The 21,318-nt window shown below is 36.8% G+C and overlaps 2 protein-coding genes across 7 annotated transcripts in view; one reads left to right on the top strand and one right to left on the bottom strand.

Annotated features, from left to right (window-relative positions):
* The window catches only part of TBC1D5 (TBC1 domain family member 5), a 560,004-nt gene that overhangs the window by 460,372 nt on the left and 78,314 nt on the right, over positions 1-21,318 (bottom strand). The window lies entirely within an intron of this gene.
* Positions 19,316-21,318, top strand: part of LOC125102189 (uncharacterized) — an 83,441-nt gene continuing 81,438 nt past the window's right edge. The window contains exon 1 of the mRNA XM_047733094.1: positions 19,316-19,474. Coding sequence (XP_047589050.1) covers positions 19,316-19,474 — 159 coding nt within the window. The remainder of the gene's footprint in view (positions 19,475-21,318) is intronic.

Here is a 21,318-nt window from a genome sequence, read left to right on the forward strand (position 1 = left end):
CTCAATCCCAGAACACTGGAATCATGACCTAAGCCAAAGGCAGACACTTAACCGACTGAGCTACCCAGGTGCCCCATTAGTATGTCTCAAATATGTAGCCAGGATGAAGACCAGAGCTGCATTCTAAAATTCTTACTCTAACCCTTAAATTACTGGCTGACTGAACATTGAATATAACTCCCCCACAACATATTTTTTAAGAAGTATTTTTTGCGGGGGGCGCCTGGGTGGCTCAGTGGGTTAAAGCCTCTGCCTTCGGCTCAGGTCATGATCCCAGGGTCCTGGGATTGAGCCCCACATCGGGCTCTCTGCTCAGCAGGGAGCCTGCTTTCCTTCCTCCTTCTCTGCCTGCCTGTCTACTTGTCATCTCTGTCAAGTAAATAAATAAAATCTTAAAGAAAAATAGAAGTATTTTTTTGTACTTAATATAAGCATGACTAATTACAAACATCTAAAATTAGCTGACAAAGAAAAAATTGTCTACTAATTTTTTTCTTTTTAAATCTGCTGAGATCCTCCACTATGAAGTATAGAACCTGGCTCATAATAGGTACTCAACAATCACAAATGAATCGGTCTTTCTCAATTGTGACAGGTAACTTTATGTGTCAACTTGGCTAGGTCACAGTCAAACATTATTCTAGATATTTCTACAAAGGTAATTTTTTTAAAGACTTTATTTATTCATTTGACAGACAGAGATCACAAGTAGGCAGAGAGAGTTGGGGGGGGGGGGAAGCAGGCCCCCTGCTGAGCAGAGAGCCCTATGTGGGGCTCAATCCCAGGACTCTGAGATCATGACCTGAGCCGAAGGCAGAGGCTTTAATCCACTGAGCCACGCAGGCACCCCTACGAAGGTAATTTTTAGATGAGATTCATACTTAAATCAATGGACTTTTGAGTGAAGCAGATTACCCTCCTTCATGTATGGTTGGACCTCATCAATCTGGTTGAAAGCCTTAATTAAAAGAAGAACTGATCTCCCCTGCAGAAAAGGTAATTCTGCCAGAAGAAGGTCTTTGGATTTAAACTTCAACACCAGCTCTTGCCCACTGACCCACCCTGCAGATTTTGGAATTGTCAGCCTCCACAATCACATGAGCCAATTCCCTATAATCTCCCTCTTTTTGCCACCCCGTCCCCATCCAACACATGTTTTATACGTTTCTCTAAGAGAAGAATCCTAAAACGTCAGCCTTATCAATGTATTGGATTTAGATTGCAAGATACAACCTATCCCTCATCCCTAACCAGAAATAACATTTTCAGTATATATTTGAGGAAAGTTGTCCAAAAATGAACTGAAGTAGTATCTAAAAAAGGTTTCCTGATACAGTATTTCATTAAAAAGGTATTTTGGGGGGATCGATTTTGTTGCGCTAAATTCAAGTGTGTTTAAGTACACTTAAAGGGTTATTAAACTGCTAGCACACTTACCAAAACTAAGATAGGAAGTAAGATCTATTAATCCTAGGCTACCTCACATCCTAAACATGAAAGAAAAAGGCACAGACCTTTTTGTTAGGGTCCGTAATCAAAGGAGTGAGACTGATACAAAGCGAAGGTCAAGCAAAGCTTTATTTCGTGCCAAGCATTGAGAATCAAACTGACCCGTCAGGGCCATCTCTTGCAAAGAGGCGACCCCTCCCAGCCTCACAGAGGTACTTTTATAGAAAGTTTAGCCGGGCTATACACAGGTGGCCAATGAGATTGCAATACACAGAGAAAACTGCACAGTCATGCTAGGTCTGCCACACACAGAAAAAAACTGCTAGGTAACACACGGGTGGCCAATTGAATTTCAATCTACCCTAGTAGATATATGCGTGCCCCACTGATTGGATGTCTTCACCTGGCCTGACCCGCCCTTGTATCTAGGCTTTGCAAGTAAGTTCCTCTGGGAGGGGCGGGATCAATCTAAGTTCACTACAAAAACACAAAATGACTCCCTCTGGCCAACCAGGCCCTTACACTTTTGATAATCATCCCAAACTCTATTCCAACAACAGCAGATAAGTTTCCTCACTATGGAAATTTTGTGAGACAGCTCACTGAAGCTCAGAAAACTGAAAAACCGCTTTACAGCTAAGCAAGGAAGTATGCCATGACCTGATGTCTGCAATAAGCACATAGCAAAGAGGATGTACAGAAGCCACATATTTGCCATCCCTGCTTTAGACGATTCTACCCTCTACTGAGAACAATTACACACACAGCCCTCCTCTTGATCAGGATGAGGTAGCTACAGAAGAGAATAACAGAATAATACAGAAGGGGATATAAGGTATGGGGGTATGGGAGATTGCTGAATCCATACAATAGCATAAATCCAAATTCCACACTTCCACAAGTGTATCTCCTGACTCCCTTGGACTTTATACAGTTAGAACTGTCTTACTAAATAAGGTGCCGTTTGGTATATTTAAGGTACATAATCTATCATTTTTTAAAAATCTATTTAAGAGAAAATATGTCAGAATTAGTTAACTGAATTAAGGTAAATAACAAAAATTACCTCAAAGATCTTTTTAATTATGATAGGGAATCTCAGATCTGGCCAAAACATTCTACACAAAATTTCCTCTTAATGAACTTTCAAAATTTGGCTAATGTGAAAGTTGAGAAAGGTCTCAGAGCTGAGCAGGATAATGCTATGAGAAAGAGAATTATAAACATTTGAAGACAAAGGAAAGAATACTTATGTCTGAGGATAAAATAATTTAGTCACAATACCTTTTTAAGGATTTTTACAGTAAAAAAAAAAGTGTTAGCCATCAAAACCTATTGTTCATTTGATTCTGCCACAGTACAAGCTAAAAAATGACATTTCTCTTTAAGGCAAAAATCCAACATGCTTTTGTCAAACAGAAAGGAAATATTTTGTTTCTCAAAGAAAGAAGTATAGGAGTTTCATTATTTCTATGTCTAGAATAATTTAATCAATTAGATGTTAAGTTCCTACTATGTGAGATTCTTTTAAAGAAATGAAATACTCACACTAGCTGCAGGGTAATCTTCCAGGAAGTACAAAAATCCAAAAACAACCCCTGCTGAAAAGGTAAGTGAAATAATCCCACACCAAACTTTACCAGTCTCATGCTTCCATCTCTTACTTGTCTTGACAATTATTAAGAGTATGTAAATGATGGGCACCTGGGTGGCTCAGTTGGTTGAGAAACTGCCTTTGGCTCAGGTCATGATCTCAGGGTCCTGGAATCCGGCCCCAAGTAAGACTCCTCACTGTTTCTCCCTCTCCCTCTGCAGCTCCCCCCTGCTTGTGCTCTCTCTCACTCAAATAAATAAATCTTTTTTTTTTTAAGTATTTAAGTGAAATTATCATATGTATTAATATACTTTAAGCCACCATGGAAGGAATGTTAAAAAAAAAAAAAATACAAAACAAAACAAAAAAAAAAACCTGTCTTGAAAGACAGTTAACTTCTTACCATGGACATATTTTCGAGTGGGTTATTATTTTTGAGAACAGGGGTCCAAGCAAGCGAACAATTTTTTTTTTTTTTAAAGGGCCAAATTAATACCCCCAGTCCAAGGGAACCCAATGACACCATTAAAAAAATTATCCACAGGGGTGCCTGGGTGGCATAGTGGGTTGAGTATCCAACTCCTGGTTTCCACCCAGGTCCTGATCTTAGGGTCTTGAGATCAAGACCCACCATCAGGCTCCATGTTCAGTGAAGACTCTGCTTGGGAGTCCCTGTCCCTCCCCCTGCACACTCTCAAATAAATCTTTTAAAAATTATCCACAAAAACACACAAACTACATTCTGTTCATCATCTACATTCTCTGTAGAAGGTGGTTATGCAGTATACATAACGGTTAAGAACATTACTTCAAGGGCCAAAAAGTCTGGGTTTGAATCCTGGCTATAAGCTTTTAGGGAAAATTATTTAACATTCTCCAGGCCTCAGCTATCTCATCTGTAAAGCAGGGACCTCACTCGTAAAATAGCTGGGAAGATTAAATGAGATACTCTGCATAAAATGCTTAGAACTCTGCCTAGCACTTAATGGCCCATTCACTTTATTATTTGCTACCTACATTCCCCAACTCTTCTTCCCCTTCTCCCTCTCCCTCCTCTTTCTCCTACTATGAGTACCAATCCTTCTGTATTCTTTTCTTTCCAATTTAATAAGGCCACCTTTGCAACATTTCTTGGCATCTGCTTCCCAGAGCATTTTTTTTCCTTACACAGTTTGCTGGAATATTTTATTTGTGGCTGGCTCTGACTTTATGTTAATTGTGCTTTTTGTTTCCTGCAAAAATGCAGTGCCTCACTATTGCTGTATTTAGAATTGTAAATTTCAAAATCTATAAATAAAAAGTTAAAATAAATAATTTTACAGGAAGCTAGTCCTGATTATAAATGCAGACTAATGACTTTTTTCTCCAGCAAAAGAAGAATAAAAAGAAATGATTTGAAATAGCCCAAAATCTGTTGCTTGTAAATAGTATTATATAGTATTGCTTTTTTTATTGGTTCAAAATTAGGTACTCTTAATTATTGAGTAAGACCTCAATGAATTAGTTTATGTAAGTTTTAGGTCTGTGATATAAAAATCATATAAAACTGCATTAATTTAGTTAACCATGTTTTTACATCTAAATTTTTTTATATTCTTATTTTTCCAATACTACAAATTCACAACACCCTTTCACGGGCATTTTCTCATCAGAGAATCAGAGCCAATTAACTCAGCATAACTACTGTGATCTAGGCACAATGCTTAGCAATTCTAGGCAACTTTTCCACAGCAGATCTGAAGTTAGAAAACCTGACCTGGGGCTAGATGTGATCATATGTATTATCATGTTTAGTTGATGTAATCCTCACAAACCACAAAAAATTAAGAATTATTCTTAATTTCAACATTTTATAGATGAGAAAAATATATATTCATAAAGACATATTGACTTGCTCAGTCAGAGAGAGTATCTAGCAGACATAGGATCCAAACTGAGCCCCCCCAATCAACCTTCCAATCTGCCCTAGATTTTAAACCAAAATGAATTATAATATTAAAAACATGTATTTTTAATATAAAGCCTATATTCCTCATTGAAAATTAATAAAAATGACAAAATTTCTTCCACCAGTATTAATAGTTACTGTAGACACAATATAAAAAAAGCAAAAGATTAAATGAGACTTTAAGCAATTTTAGTTTCCTATGAACATTCTGTAATACTTAAGTGTGGAAAAATATCCACCTCCCCTTATACCCCCACCCAAATGTACATGGCTACTTCTCCAAAGAGTTTAAAGTAGGCTAACCAAATCTACTTTGTAAATAAGATTCATTACCTTTTACAAATGACTATGAAAAGAAGCACTGACTAGGAGAAACATAACATGCCATGATGGGGAGAAGAGGAGTCAATTATTAAAATCAGTAAAAACATGACATTTTAAAGTATACCTTTGTGTCAAAAAGGGTTGAAGAGGTCTGTAAAAACAAAAAATTATAACAATGTAAAATTAGCAGTTTTTTAACAAAGCAGAATCTCGAAATTTCAGTATGCATATTCCAGTAAATATATTCATATTCATTACTCCAAAGAGTAGGTTTTAAGCTGGCTAATGAATGACACACACTGGCTATACCATTAAATTCTCCTTACGATGTACATAATACTCATAACTATATTCTGGAAATATTTTCAGTCTAGAATGAGTTTTACAAGATCACTAAGAATTATAACCCAGAAAGAGGAGACTTCTTCATTTGCTCTCCCTACTCCCTAATTTCAACCTCTCAGACAAAAAAACACAACTGTAAACTCTCCAAGGAAATTTCTGGGGGCTGTGTGCCCTCCCATCACCAGAATCCACACTGTTGCTGAAAAACAAAGAAACAAACCCAGGTATAGAAATGTTCAGAGTACCAGGAAATTACCAAATATTAAATTTGAGATGCCCTTAATACCAAGTACAGATATGTAGAAAAGAGTTAATTCTTCAAAAAACTGACAATTTGATGGCCTGCTGAAATTGCATTATTATAGACATGTGAATTTTACATTTATATGAAAATCTACCTTAAGTGGTCTTCAGTATTCATTCATTCAACATTTATTTATGATTAGGCAATATTCTAGATGGAAAAACTTTTTTAAAAGTAACAGAGTCCCTGACATCAGTAAGTTTAGTTTGGTAGTGTTAGCTGCCAACAGCAGGCATAAATCTTTTCTGTGTAAGTTTAACTAATGGTTTTCCATATATAGATGGTGGCATTATAAGTTTTTATTTAGAAAGGCTACTAGGTGGCTCTAATGTCAAATGGATGACAGATGACTTGCTATGTATGTCTTTAGTAAAATAAAACAGAAAGTTCATCCCATGGGCCACTTCCTCCCATAGATTTCATCCTTCATAGCTGAAACCTATCTAAAGTATTGTTTGCATAGAAAAGGACAACTTATTAAAAAAAGGACTTTTTTAGGACACTGTAAACTTTTATTTTAGATCTTGGAAACATGGCTACTACTTTTTTTTTTTAAATCATGATAAATGCACCCCCACAGATACCTCCTATTTGTTCACTTTTTTAAAAGATTTATTTGAAAGAGAGTAAGAAAGAGAGGGAGAGAGAGAGAAAGCGGGAGAGAGAGAGAAAGCGAGAGAGAGAGAGAGAGAGAGAGAGACCTAGAGAGCATGAGCAGGGGGAGGGATAAAGGGAGAGAGAGAAGCAGACTTCCTCTGAGCAGGGAGCCTGATGCAGGACTCAGTCCTGAGACTCCAGGATCATGACCTAAGCCAAAGGCAGATGCTTAACAGACTGAGTCACCCAGGCACCCACGTTTGTTCACTTTTGATATCACTTTTAGATATCATGTATTTCTAATCTTCAAATTCTCCCCATATATTAGTCCACTGACTAGAGCAGAGGCCAATAAACATCTCCATACAATTTATATGACCTGGGTATCTCTACAATTGTTATTAAAAGATGGTTACGGGAAATGAGATGACAAATGATGGTCAGCAACACAGTACTAAGCACAATTTACAATAGATTCCACCCTGATTTTTGTCCAAGGTACTTATTTTTAAAACCAAAGACACCTCACAGGGCACCTGGCTGGCTCAGTTGTTAGCACATGAGACTCTTACCTCAGGATCCTGAGTTCAAGCTCCAGCATGGGCATAGAGCTCACCTCAAAACAAAACAAAAAACACACTTCATTTATAATAGGGGAGCACCTTTACAGCCTCACAGGTTATGCTGAGATCACTATAGCAGACTTCCAGAAGAATGGGCTTTGAAGTATGACATAATTTGAAAAATTTAATGGTTATAGAAAAGTTATAAAAATAGCATAGAGTTCCCACATACTGTTCACTCAGGTTCCCCTAATGTTAACATCATATGTAACTACCATACAGTTATTAAAACATAAAATTAACATTGGTCCTATACTAGATAAATTACTCACAAGTTTTCCAGCTGTCTACTAATGCTCTTTTCTTTCTTCTATTTTTTTTTCTATTTTTCCCCAACTTTTTTCTATTCCAGGATCCTATCCAGGATCCTACGCTGTCTTTAGCTGTCATGTCTCTATAGTCATCTCTAATTCCCTGTCTTTCATGGCCATGATACTCTGGAAAAGTATGGATCATTTTGTAAAACATGCCTCAATGTGGGTTTGTCTAATGTTTTTCTATGATTAGACCGAGGTTATACACATTTTTGGCAATAATATAACAAAAGTGATGCTGTGCCCTCTTCTTATCAGATGTTAGCATGTCTTCTTACTGGTGATACACACCTAAATCATTTGCCAGCTTTCTCTACTGTAGAGTTACTATTTTTCCCTTTGTAATATTAAACATCTTAGAGAAATACTTTTAGATTATGCAAATATTTCTTATCTAAAAACTTTCACCCTATTTTTTTTGGCATCCATTGATAGATCTTGCTGACAATAACTACTATAATGGTGTTTGTATCACAGTGGTTTGCTATTTCCTTCAGTCCTTCTATGTTTATTAATTGTAATTGAGAAGAACAGTGGGGTTTTTTTTTAAGATTATTTATTTATGTATTTATCTGAAAGAGAGAGTGAGAGCAGAGGGAGAGGGAGAAGCAGACTCTCCACTAAGCAGGGAGCCTGATGCAGGGCTCAATCCCAGGACCCTGAGATCACGACCTGAGCTGAAGGCAGACACCCAACCAACTGAGTCACCCAGGGACCCCAGAAGAATAGCTTTTTTTTTTAACTACATCAAATACCAAGGTCTCAATAATTTATCAAAAACCAAACCAAAACAAACAAAAAAACCTAATAAATATAATGGACAACAGTATTTCATCTTGAGCTATAATGACCTTAACTCCCCAAATTAAATGTCTAGCAGTTCCTTTTTGAAGGATCTGTGTTTGAGTAAGTTGTTAATGATATCTGTCAGCAGCTGTAGTGTTTTGTTTTATATAATTGTAGCCTCATTTTTTATTGCAAGTAATGCATCATGATGCATATTTAAGGTTTTCCAAATAAAGAGTCTTGAGCAATCTATTTTAAAGTAGCTAATACCACAGCATATTTGAGGCTAAGGGGTAAGCATTCCTTGGGAACCAAAACAATAAGGACAGCAAATATTCTGCCCCTGCAAATCTAATCTCATTCCTCAACCTGAAACCTCACCACATGAGCATAAAATTATACTGGTAAGGAGAGATTTCTTAGAATAGTAAATTTCAAAGCACTGCTTTTCAAGACTCTCTTATTCCTATGACAGGATTAGGATCTGCAAACATGAAATATAACCTTATTCACTTACTCTTTCACAAAAGGAAAACCCGTCAATCTAATGCTAAAAGGCTTCAAGCTTATTTCTAAACATTTCAAAAAAATGCCTTATCAAAACTTTATTCTCCTTGTTTGTTCATTAAATACTGTGGTCTTACATTGAGGTCAAAAAGTGTCAACCAATTACTGTATAAGAGAAGTACTTTTTAAATCTAAAGCTACCCAGAATACACAGGATTATTTTAATAGGCAACTGGATACACTACGGTGTATTCCCAAGTATATTCAACCATTATAAGCATACCTGTTTAAATCAAATTCTTCAAACTAAAGCCCCAGTAAACTAACAACTAGCACAGTGTCTGGCACATTGCAAATACCCTTAAGTATTTTTTAGTGAATATATCAGTGACAAATAATACATATACAATGGTCTATAATTCCTTCTAAACTACATCCATTGCAGGCTAAGAGTTCAAGCATACCTCTTCTTCTGCATACTCAGAAATCCATACATTTTAGTTATTTCTTAAGAAAGACATTAAAATGACTTAGAATATAATCTAAATGACATAGAAATAACATTCTTTGAAGTTTATCACCCCAAAACTACAATATATTTGTAAAGGATATCAAGCCATTTTTTAAAGTGATTTATTTTCATAATGGATATCTAGGTGATAAAAATAGATGAGAAAACAGGAAATCCCACTCATATTTCTAATCTTACAAATTACTGCCATGGTAAGTCCTGGAAACTACTGCAGGATCATAGTTGTAGAATTTATGTTGACTTCATTTCTGGTTGCAGACCTTAATTTATTTAAAACAAAAACAAAAACAAACAAACAAAAAAACACCTTGATCTAAAGCATGGCCATGAACAAGATTTTATTTAAAAATCTCTTAACTGGGGAGCCTGGGTGGTTCAGTGGATTAAGCCACTGCCTTCGGCTCAGGTCACGATCTCAGGGTCCTAGGATTGAGCCCCGCATTGGGCTCTCTGCTCAGCAGGGAGCCTGCTTCCCCCTCTCTCTCTGCCTGCCTCTCTGCCTACTTGTGATCTCTCTCTCTCTGTCAAATAAATAAATAAAGTCTTTAAAAAGTCTCTTAACTATTACTAGGAGTACTGGATAAATCATGGTGGTCGTTTTCTGACAGTTGCGTAGTGAACTTACAATATACCTAAATGTGTATTACCATACTATTTCAAAATAAAAATTACTTTAATATAGAATATTGCTAGCTTGTGCTTTAAAACATTACTTGGTATTACTGGAAATGTACTTTGGAATGGAGAGAGGAAATTGGTTACCATTGGTGAATCTATGCTTCGGCAAGAGACACAGGAAACCACTTATTTTCTCAGATCCCAAATGACCAGAGGATAATTCTAACCAGCAGGGGGAGATAATGAGGAGAGTAGTAAGACAAAGAACAGGCTACAGGCAAGAAAAGCAGTTATAATTATAGCTGGGAACACGGAATTTGTTAAAGGAAGTCTACTGTATAATTATATTTGAAAATTTAGCAAGATGCCCAGAGGCTGACTCGCAGCTGTCAGGAACTGGTAACTCTACTTCTGTTCACGCAGCGACCACTTCGGCTAGTAAATCCACTATCCAGACATTACTAGAACTGACATTTGAAGTAAAGGGGGAAGATCCCCTCATGAGTCACTTTTTTTCTATATTGGATAAAAGGCATCCACGTCAACAAAGAATAACCTTTTCTCTTTAGCTTCCTTTTTAGACTTAGCTCTCCTCTATCTTCTCTTCCTCAGAAAACCCAAACATTCTCATAACAAATTATCCAGATGCAAATCTCTTCCCTGAATTCTGACTAGATCCTGAACCAATCTATCTCATACAACTCCAAATTCAGCAGGCTTACATCAAAATTCACTTCCCTCCACTATCACCTTGCCTGGAAACTATCTTCCAGTGGAACCAGCATTCTCTCAGTTAAGCAAGAGAACTCAAGATTGACCTTTGCTCTTTCTCTTTCCTGACCTCCTACCGTTTATTAATTCAATTCAACAAATCCTATTAATTTTTCAGAGAAATTCTATCATTCATCAATGAAAGATATGTTGAAGTCCTAAGCTCCAAAGCACAGAATGTGACCCTATTTGGAAATAGGGTCTTTACAGAGGTAATCAAGTTAAAATGAGGTCATTAAGGTAGGTTCTAATTCATTACGACTAGTGTCTTTATAAAAAGGGGAGATGTGGACACAGAGACAGATACTGAGATAGGGAAGATTATCTGAAGACCCACAGGGAAAATATGGCCATCTAATAAGAGTGATGCACCCATAAGCCACAGAGCACTAAGGATTGCATGGCAAACACCAGAAGCCAAGAGAGGCAAGAAAGAATTCTCCTCCTCAGAGCAACCAGAGAACACTGTCTGCCAATATCTTGAGTTTGGACTTTGAGCCTCTAGAACTAAGACAATGAATTTCTAATGTCTTAAGCCACCTGGTTTTGAGACTGTTACTGAAGCCCTGGGAAAGTAACTCAAACCCCAGAAGCAATGTGAACTCAGTTATCTAAACCCTGTACCACCAAACCTGTGCCTGGTCTCTGAATAGCATCCCACACATATAGCTGGTCATGGCAATTATTTTGTGCCATTCTTGCTCAATCCACTCAATTACTGGGGCTGGCTTCCTAAATACTATACATCTCTTTAATTTGTCCATTTTTCCAACTCTAGGTCACTAGACTAGTTCAGGTCCTCATCACCAAGCCCCTAGACTACTATCCACCAAATGGTCATCATGCCTAGAGTCCTGCCCCCAGTTCATTCATCTTCAGCAAACAGACTTTCTAAAATGCTAATCTAATCACACTTTAGTTCATCATTATGGAATACAGTAAGTGGTATCCATGATACCTCAGGACAAAAGTCTAATGTCTTTAGACTGACTGACAAAACTACATGTAATGGCCTCTGAGACTAAAGGGAAAGAAATCATTTACCACGCCCACCCCAAACCCACAGGGAAGTAAGTACTTTCAGTTCTTCAAACACACCAGTGCTTTTCACGTCTGCCCACGTCTCTTCCCTTTATTTAACCACTGATTCATTCATTTACTCAACAAAGCATAGTTCTAAGAGCTAGATATTCCACAGAAAATAAAGCAAAGTTCCTGCCCTCATAAAATCTATATTCTAAAGAGGGTGGTAAATGGATCATAAATGAAAGTAAATAAGTAAATAAATATATACTACCTCAGGTGGTATGAAGTTTTTCAGAGAAAAGTAAAGCAGGGTAAAGGGATTAAGGGAGGTTGGGAGTAGGGAAAGGAGCAAGGTTATGATTTTAGATCACTTGCTCAGAGAAGACTTGACAAGGTGACATTTAAGAAGAGATCTGAAGGGTCGCGTGGGTGGCTCAGTTGGTTGGACGACTGCCTTCGGCTCAGGTCATGATCCCGGAGTCCCGGGATCGAGTCCCGCATCGGGCTCCCAGCTCCATGGGGAGTCTGCTTCTCCCTCTGACCTTCTCCTCGCTCATGCTCTCTCTCACTGTCTCTCTCTCAAATAAATAAATAAAATCTTTAAAAAAAAAAAAAAAGAAGAAGAAGAGATCTGAAGAAAGTAAGGAAATAAGCCCTACGAATACCTAAAGGAAGGGTGTGCAAATAAAAGGAAGAGCAACAGCAAAGACCCTGAGGTGGGGCAGAACTACAGTGTTTGAGGAACATCACTGAGGCCACTGTGACTACAGTAGGGGAAAGGAAGACAATGAGTACAAATGAGGTGAAGTCAAATGATACATGGCCTTGAAGCTCACTGTAAGATTTTAGAAATTAATGAGTAAACAGTGGAATTTTTGAGTAGTCTGATCTGCCATTCATTATAAAAGAATCACTTTGGTTTTGCGTAGAGAACAAAATTGTTGGGGAAGGAGTGTAGCACAAAAAAAGACATCAGTTAGGGGTGCCTGGGTGGCTCAGTGGGTTAAGCCGCTGCCTTCGGCTCAGGTCATGATCTCAGGGTCCTGGGATCGAGTCCCGCATCGGGCTCTCTGCTCAGCAGGGAGCCTGCTTCCCTCTCTCTCTCTCTCTCTCTCTGCCTGCCTATATGTCTACTTGTGATCTCGCTCTGTCAAATAAATAAATAAAATCTTAAAAAAAAAAAAAAAAAGACATCAGTTAGGCTACTTGGAGTTCCAGGTAAGATACAGTGGTGTCTTGGAATGGAGTAGAGATGGTAGAAATGGCTGGATTCTGGGAATTATGATGAATATATGCTTATGGCCATGCATATGATTAAATAAGAATCTTTTTAGTTTATCAGCTTAATTTCAGAAGTAATATAAAAAAGCTTGAGTTTCAAATGGGTAAAATGATTTTTACTTCTCTCCTACTCATAAGGAAAAAAACACAAGGAAGAGAGAGGAGAAAAGAACATTCTAGACAAGCCAAATAGATTTCCTTAAAGGAAAGAAAACAGTATGTCACACTTTTGAATTTAGTCCCATGACTCCAAAGCAGGGCTTTCTCACACAGGAGCTCTGTATTTATGAAAATACTCCCTTCTTTGCACCTGGTTTAAAGTTGCTGAAGGAACTTTATTCCCTTTTTAGAGAGGGATCATCTTTAATGCATGCTACCCACTGATGTAAGTCTGAAGTCTTAGATGGTGGCTTAATGTGCAAAGCGATGAATGTGTTAAAACAGTGACCTTGAGTATAGCATCTCTGATTATTTAAACTTCATTATAGAAGGTAATCTCATCTTTTGACTAAAGAAATAAGCATTCAGATTTATACTGTGTTCACATATGAAAATTAATTTATTAAAGTATTCCCCATACCATCAGATCAATTCAATCACTTGCTAACAAATAACAACATGGCAACATTACTAGTATTAGGATCACTACACGTAATTTTGCTTGGTAATAAAAATCAAGAATTTTCTTATCTTCCCTTTTTCAAATATTAGTTGACGCGCTTACTCAACTATTCTTAAAAGTGAGTTCTCGGATTTTGAATGGAAAAATATTTTTTAGTCTTTTTTATTGAAATATAATTGACATATAACATTTTATTATTTTCAGGTGTAGAACATAATGACTCAATATTTGTATATATTACAAAAGGATTACCTCAATAAGCCTAGTTAATATCATCACCATATAGTTACTACTTTTTCTTGTGATGAGAACTTATAAGATCAACTCTCTTACCAACTTTCAAATATACAATACAGTATTATTAACTATAGTTACCCTTTTATCCCTAAAGAATTTTTAAATATCATTTAAATCTCTTTACAGCTCTAAAATTCAGGAACTTTTTATTTAAAAACTGAACCTTCAAAAAATTAGCCATTTCCAACTCAAAAAGAATGAGTTTCCAAAAACAGAAAAGAGGATGTTTACAATATAAGTATATGGCTTTATCATCAATGAGCATCTGAGAATACAGACACTCTAAGTCCTGCGTGCAGAGCCAATGTTTAACTGCCATCACCCAGCTGCCTAAATCTCAGCACCAGCTTGAGCGAGAGTTTCACACCAAAAGAGACCACAAACCAGTAGACAATTAACTACCAGATGACCCGGAAGTGAGGAAGAGGAGAAAACAAAACAAAACAAAAACAAAAACAAAAAAAACACAGAACTGAAAGGAACAAAAGTAACAAGTCAAATAATCTGTTCCCCTAGTCTACATATTAGAAATGGCATGACATTAGTCTAAGAAATATATGCTACATGGGGCAGCTGGGTGGCTCAGTGGGTTAAAGCCTCCACCTTCAGCTCAGGTCATGATCCCAGGGTCCTGGGATAGAGCCCCGCATCGGGCTCTCTGCTCAGCAGGGAGCCTGCCTCCCCCCCTCTCTCTACCTGCCTCTCTGCCTACTCGTGATTTCTGTCAAATAAATAAATATTTTTTTTTTTTAAAAGAAATATACGCTACCTTTTAGTCTTCACAGGTATCTCTCTACCATAAGTTGTATCACTTGACCTGCAAGTCTAGGTCCTCATAATGATGCTTGATTTCTGAGATTTACCAACAAAGCAAGAAATGTATATGGCTTCAAATTGTTTTCAAGTACTATATCCATTCATTTACTCCTTTTCCATAAAAATTCCAAAATTATCCTCTTCACCCCAAGGAAGACCAGTAAGCTACAGGATTAGTGTCAACATCAGAAGTCTATTGTTAAATCAGGAGTAGGCCATGAGTTTTATTCTAGAGCTTTTTAAATGCCCACACAGGCTGAAAATGCAAGAGTTAAAACTCTTACCAAAAAAGAAGTTCAAGGCCCCTTTGACTTTGTGTGAAAGCCTCAGGTCTGCTAGAGCTTCTTATCACAAGGGTAAAGGGAGGTTTCCTAGGTCAAGAGAGTTTCAGCATAAAAAAGACTGGTTTTTTTGGAACAAGATGACCTGGAGACCAAAGATTTTATCTTAACCCAATGAAGAACCAACTCATACTCCTAGTTACTGGAAATATGTTCAGAGACTACACACCAGGTTAAGGAGAAAATCAGACTAAAGAACAGCCTTCATTGATCTGATCTATTCTTAAATAAAGAATTTCCCTTCTCATTTGCCATTTTATTACAGATTTGTAGAATTATCAGTCCTCCTTTTCCTGTTATATGGAAAAGTATAAAGCATTTTTAAAAATCAATACTACATTATGTTTATCTATCATGAGAAAATGAAAATGAATTACAAAAAAGGTTCAAAGCTATACTAAAAAATATCTCAAATCTTTAATGAAAATATAAAGTATAATATCCTTAAACTGTTCTTCAAGGTGTTTATTATATATGTTTCCTTAAACTAGTAAATTTCTTCCATGTTGGGAGATAAACTGTCCAAAATAAGGACAAATCATTACATCAACTGATAATACAGAACGTACAACAAATTCATGGACTCTAGCACTGTATCTTATTATCATTCTAAATGGGAAAAAATAGATTAAGTTCTGTCAACAATCAGATCCAGAAAAATACAACATAATCAGAATGACAATACTTTCAGGTTTTAAAACAAAACTCACTCTGACACGTAAAATCTATTAAGTATTTTTGCTCTGAATTTTGTGGTACCATATTATTCTATAACAAAATCAGATTTATTCAATCAAATGAAAAAAAAAAACAAAAAAATTAAAACCAGAAAGCTTGTTAGAATTATCATATGATAGAGTAATTCAACAAATACACGTATAATAATGCATGTTCATAGCAGCACTAAACACAACAGCCCAAATGGCCATCAATGGATGAACAGATAAACACACTTTGGTATATGCATAAAATGAAATATTATTTAGCCATAAAAAATACACGAAGTACTGATAAATGCTAAAATGTGGATGAACCTTGAAAACATTACACTAAGTGAAGGAAGCCAGAAACAGAAACAAAAGAATACTTATTGAATAATTCCATTTATAAGAATTGGAATAAGTAAATCCAAAGAGACAGATTTGGGTGGGAAAGGGCTTGGGGATGGGACAAACTGGGAATAACTGATTAATGGGTACAAGTTTCCTTTTGGAGTGATCAAAAATGTTTGGGAACTAGATATAGGTGATGGTTTCGTAAACATTATCAATGTATCAAATGGTACTGAATTTTTTACTTGAAAATGGTTAACTTTATGTTATGTGATTCTCACCTGAATTTAAAAATAATGAAGCAGCCATATTACTAGTAACAAGACCTCATGTGCCACTGACAGCATATATCGAACATATCAGAGGACATCACTTCTACAGTATCCTTCCCAGTAATGCATACCCTCAATCTGACCATAGGAAAACACAGACTAGCCCAAATTGAGGGATATCCTACAACATAACTGACCAGTACTCTTCACAAGTCTCAAGGACATGAAAAACAAGAGTGAAGAACTATTACACATCGTGGGAGGACTAACAAGATACAACGACTAAACGCAATGTGGGTTCCAAGACTGGATCCTGAAACTGAAGAAAGAATTAGTGGAAAGACTGGTGAAACCTGCATAAAGCAGTCATTTAGTTAACAGTACTGTACCAATGTTAATTTCTTAGTATTGGAAATTATGCTATGGTTTTATAAGGTGTTAACATTAGGGGAAGCTGGCTGAAGACTACTAGTTTTGTAACTCTGCTACAAGCCTAACATATTTCAAAATAAAGAGTAAATGGAAGGAAAAAAGAAACAAAGGGAGAGAAGGAAGAAAGAAAGAGGCCCAGCGACCAACTTGACTCCATGAAATATTTATTAGGAAAATGTTGAAATAAATTAACTGACTGAGAAGTAAAGGGGTTATTCTAACGGCAAAACTTAATTCACAAGATCTGCATCTGCTTAACAGATGCACTCATTTTGGAGGGAGGGAGTAAATTCTTCAGTTAAGTCGTAATAGTTCAATCTTAGAAACCAGGGTAAGTAAAAATAAACCAGTACTGATATTTTCAACAGAAAAACTCAAAATTGAAGCACTCAAAGTCAAAGGGAAAAATTAAAACAAAACACTGTTGTAATTCCTACAGGTTACAAATACACTGTAAATACTGAAATGAGGAAAGCATGTTTATTGTAGCAGAATGATTAGAACAAATCAGTTTGATAATTTAATCAGATTTAATTTTACTTTAAATTTGTAACCTTCTCTTTAGACACATCTTTTTTTTTTAAATATTTTATTTATTTATTCGACAGAAAAAGAGATCACAAGTAGGCAGAGTAGCAGGCAGAGAGGAGAGAGAGAGAGGAGGGGAAGCAGGCTTCCTGCTGAGCAGAGAGCCCGATGCGGGGCTCGATCCCAGGACCCTGGGATCATGACCTGAGCCAAAGGCAGAGGCTTAACCCACTGAGCCACCCAGGTGCCCCTAGACACATCTCTTTTTAATCAACTTAAATCAGTTTGTGTCTGGACATAAGACTCCCAGTTGCCAAACCATTATGTAGGAGATACTTCTATTATAAACAATTCCCTTGAAAATGAACACTGTGACTAAAAGGACCAATTTTTTAAATTAAACCACCAACATAAATTCTGTAAACATTTCCAATCATATTAATAAAATTTACCATCTCAGCAACCAGTGTATATTAACTATATTACTAATATAATCATCTTCAGTAAATCTAATTACCAAAAAGAGTCATTTTAAATAAGCAATCAAGATTTAAGAACCATATACTTCCATAGCTCTCAGAAGGAACCAACCCTTCTGACACCTTGATTTCAGACACCTAGCTTCCAGAGACCTGAGATAGTAAGTAAGTTTCTATTACTTAAGCCACCCAGTTTGTGGTACTTTGTTAAGACAGTCCCACAAGACAAATACAATTACCATTGTATTCCCACAATAGCCTTTCCGTGGAAGAGCATTCAAATTAAAGGTAGGGGCACCTGGGTGGTGCAGTCAGTTAAGTGGCTGACTCTTGGTTTCAGCTCAGGTCATGATCTAGGATCATGAGATCGAGCCCCCAGGCAGGCTCCACACTCAGCCTGGAGTCTGCTTGAGATTCCCTCCCTGTCTCTCTGTCTCTCAAATAAATAAACCTTTCAAATTAAAGGCAGCCACTTTCTCAGCTCTTATACACTAGCCTACCTGACTGAATCTGCCAGTCACAATCACTCACCAAAAGAAGCTGCCTTGAATCCAGCCTCTGTGACATGACTGCCCAGTTCTATACCATACCAGCAACAACGGACTGGACCTCAGGTGGGTATCAGGCTCAAGCTCATCAATAAAGTAGCATCTTTACTATGGCTTAAAAGGGTGGACTGCTTCAGATTCACTGTGCCTCTCAAACAAGTTGATCTGAAAATCTCAGAAGAAACATGCCTTCTGCCCGGGCTGCTACAGCAGGAACTAACAATGTGAGCTACAATAATATGAAAACAGAAACCCCTATTGGTACCCAGAGAGAAAGATAGCATACAGAGTAAAGCTAAAGGTTTATTTTATTAGACTGCCTTAAAACCAAAACCACTTGCTATAGTCTTAAAACCAAGCCCTTTTCTCCAATTTTCATGAGAGCCCCTACTCTTTTTCCTGCTGCACAAGTATCTTTTAAACCTGAACTAATTTTAGACACACCCTGCAAACACAATACAAGGTAAAACAGAAATAGAGACCCAAACCCAGACCCTACTCTCAAAAGAGTTCATTCCAACACATACCAAATATTTTTTTAAAATACGAGCATATTTTGTGTGAATGCATTTCATATGCTTTCATATATTTCTTTACTAGAAAAGGATGAACTGGGTATTTCATTAATTGTCAATCATACAGCTATACACATAGAGAGATACATGTTGAAATAGACAGTTCAAGCACGTGGGCCCACACCACTGCTGGAATGAGGTGTGGACTTATCAGGAGACAACAGGACAGGAGGGCAGTCATTACCCTAAGGATTTAACAGGCTCCAGGTCTGGCCCTCAGTCTCACTGGAGAGAAAGTAGATTCAGACAGAATATCCAAGAATGGAATCATGACTCTACAATGACAGAGAAAAAAAAAAAAATTCTTGCTTTCTCTCCTTGCTGGACGGAAAGGATGTGTGTTGCTCTAGCTGCTGAACGGCAGCCATCCTGTGATCACAAAGGAAACCAGTGTGAAGACAAACCAAGAGAGACAGATAAACCAAGAGCGTACCTTTTTCATACAGTGTTTGACGACGAAGCCCTAGAGATTTCTCTATCTCTGGAATTTCCAGTATGGAAGAAAATAAACTTCATTCTGGCATAAGGCAGATTATTTGGGGGTTTCTGTTATCCAAAAATGAAATTACCATAATTTTAAGTATTTTTAAATAGTCCCTCAAAAATAAGTACCTATGTGAAAACCATTTAAAACTAGGAAACAACTCTTCACATTTTATAAACAAATTATGATTTTAGAAATATAATGCAAGCTTTCTTAAATCCATTAAGAGTTTAACCACAAAATATAAATGACCAGTTAATAGGCAAATAAATAATGGGTACAGGCTAGTTTTACTTGATTGCATAAAACTGTTTACAATACATTTCTCAATAAAGAAAAATTGAATTATAACCCAAGGGTGGCTTAATTTGTACAAATTTTGAATAATGTCAGATATATTTCCAAAACAGATGCTTAGAGACTCTACAAGGACACTTGGCTCAATCAGAAGCCAGATTAAAGTTCCATCTGGAGCCTAATGACTCCATGGTTCCATTACAATTACCCAAGTCACCAAAGTGAGCCTTAATGGTTGTACATCACAGAATCTCTCTTGTAGGTATGTATCTTGCCCCCAAAACTAGAAAATTAGGTCATAAAAATAATTTTGTGTGCATATACAGACACACACACAAAGGTTCATTCAGTAGGTATCCAAATGCCGCTGTACTTTTTTCAGTGACACTGAACTTTTCAATACAATTTTTCATTGGTTATTCATCAGCAGCTTTTGTTTTTAGACACAGATGCTGGGATACTGTGTCATCACTGTTACTTGGCATGGAAAGGACAAAGTTCACCTTCCTCTTTAATCATCCTCCAGAGTAACTCAGATACCTTGAATAATCTCTGTAGTGTTTCCCTTTCTCAGATGCTATTACAGGATTATCAGATCAAAAAAACTGAGTGAGGCCACCTTTGTCTCCCAATTTCTATGTCTAAAAGTTGTCACAGAGCCACAGAATTCTAGATTAGGAAGATACTGGAAAGTACCCAAAACTGAGCATCTAGACCAATGCTACTCAAAGTATGGTTTGTGTTCGTTCCACTGCCTGAACATGCGCTGTTTAAAGCATTTTATAGCAATCTGACAGAGTAATGAGCTTGTATTTTACGTCTTTGGGTTTTTTCCTCTCTGGTCTAGGCTAGGGGCCCAAATTAGCAGGTTGAATTCCTAGCAAGTTTTATTTTAATTTGAATGCCTTTAGATAAGACCCAGGTCCTCTGATTTGCTAAATTGGCAAGGTATTTACATCTGTTAGCTGGTCAGCCCTAGAAAGCATTTGAGCGTCCAATTCACTAGATCAGTGCTTCACAAACTACAATACCCCTTTGTGAGTAATGGAAGCAGTTTAGTAAGTTGCATAAAGCAATTTTTTTAATAGTCTGGCATTTCATGACATGATATGGGATGACATACAAAAAGGAGAACGTGTGTAGTATGTGTGTATATACGCACACAAATATCTATCTGTATATGAGTATGTCAGTCCTAGCTTATGATTTACATTTTATTTCTTACTATGGTTCATGGGCAAAATAACTGAATGAACAGCACTGTACCAGACCAGTACCTTCATATTACAGATACAGGAGCTGAGACTCAAGGTCACAGTCCGCTGGCAGCAGTTCAGTGCTCTTTTCTCATATTCTTGATTATAAATTTGTATGCACATCAATGTTTGGGTGCACTTTAATGTCTGCAAAACCAACAAACATAAAATACAGAATAAGTGTCCCAAAATTAACACTTAAAAATCCTAAATTGATTAAAAATTTATACTTAAAGGAAAATTTAAATACTAAAAATGAAAAAAAATATGTAAAACAAGATATATTTGATTAAATAAAAA

Source organism: Lutra lutra, chromosome 1 (genome assembly GCF_902655055.1).
Source record: "Lutra lutra chromosome 1, mLutLut1.2, whole genome shotgun sequence".
Taxonomy (NCBI): domain Eukaryota; kingdom Metazoa; phylum Chordata; class Mammalia; order Carnivora; family Mustelidae; genus Lutra; species Lutra lutra.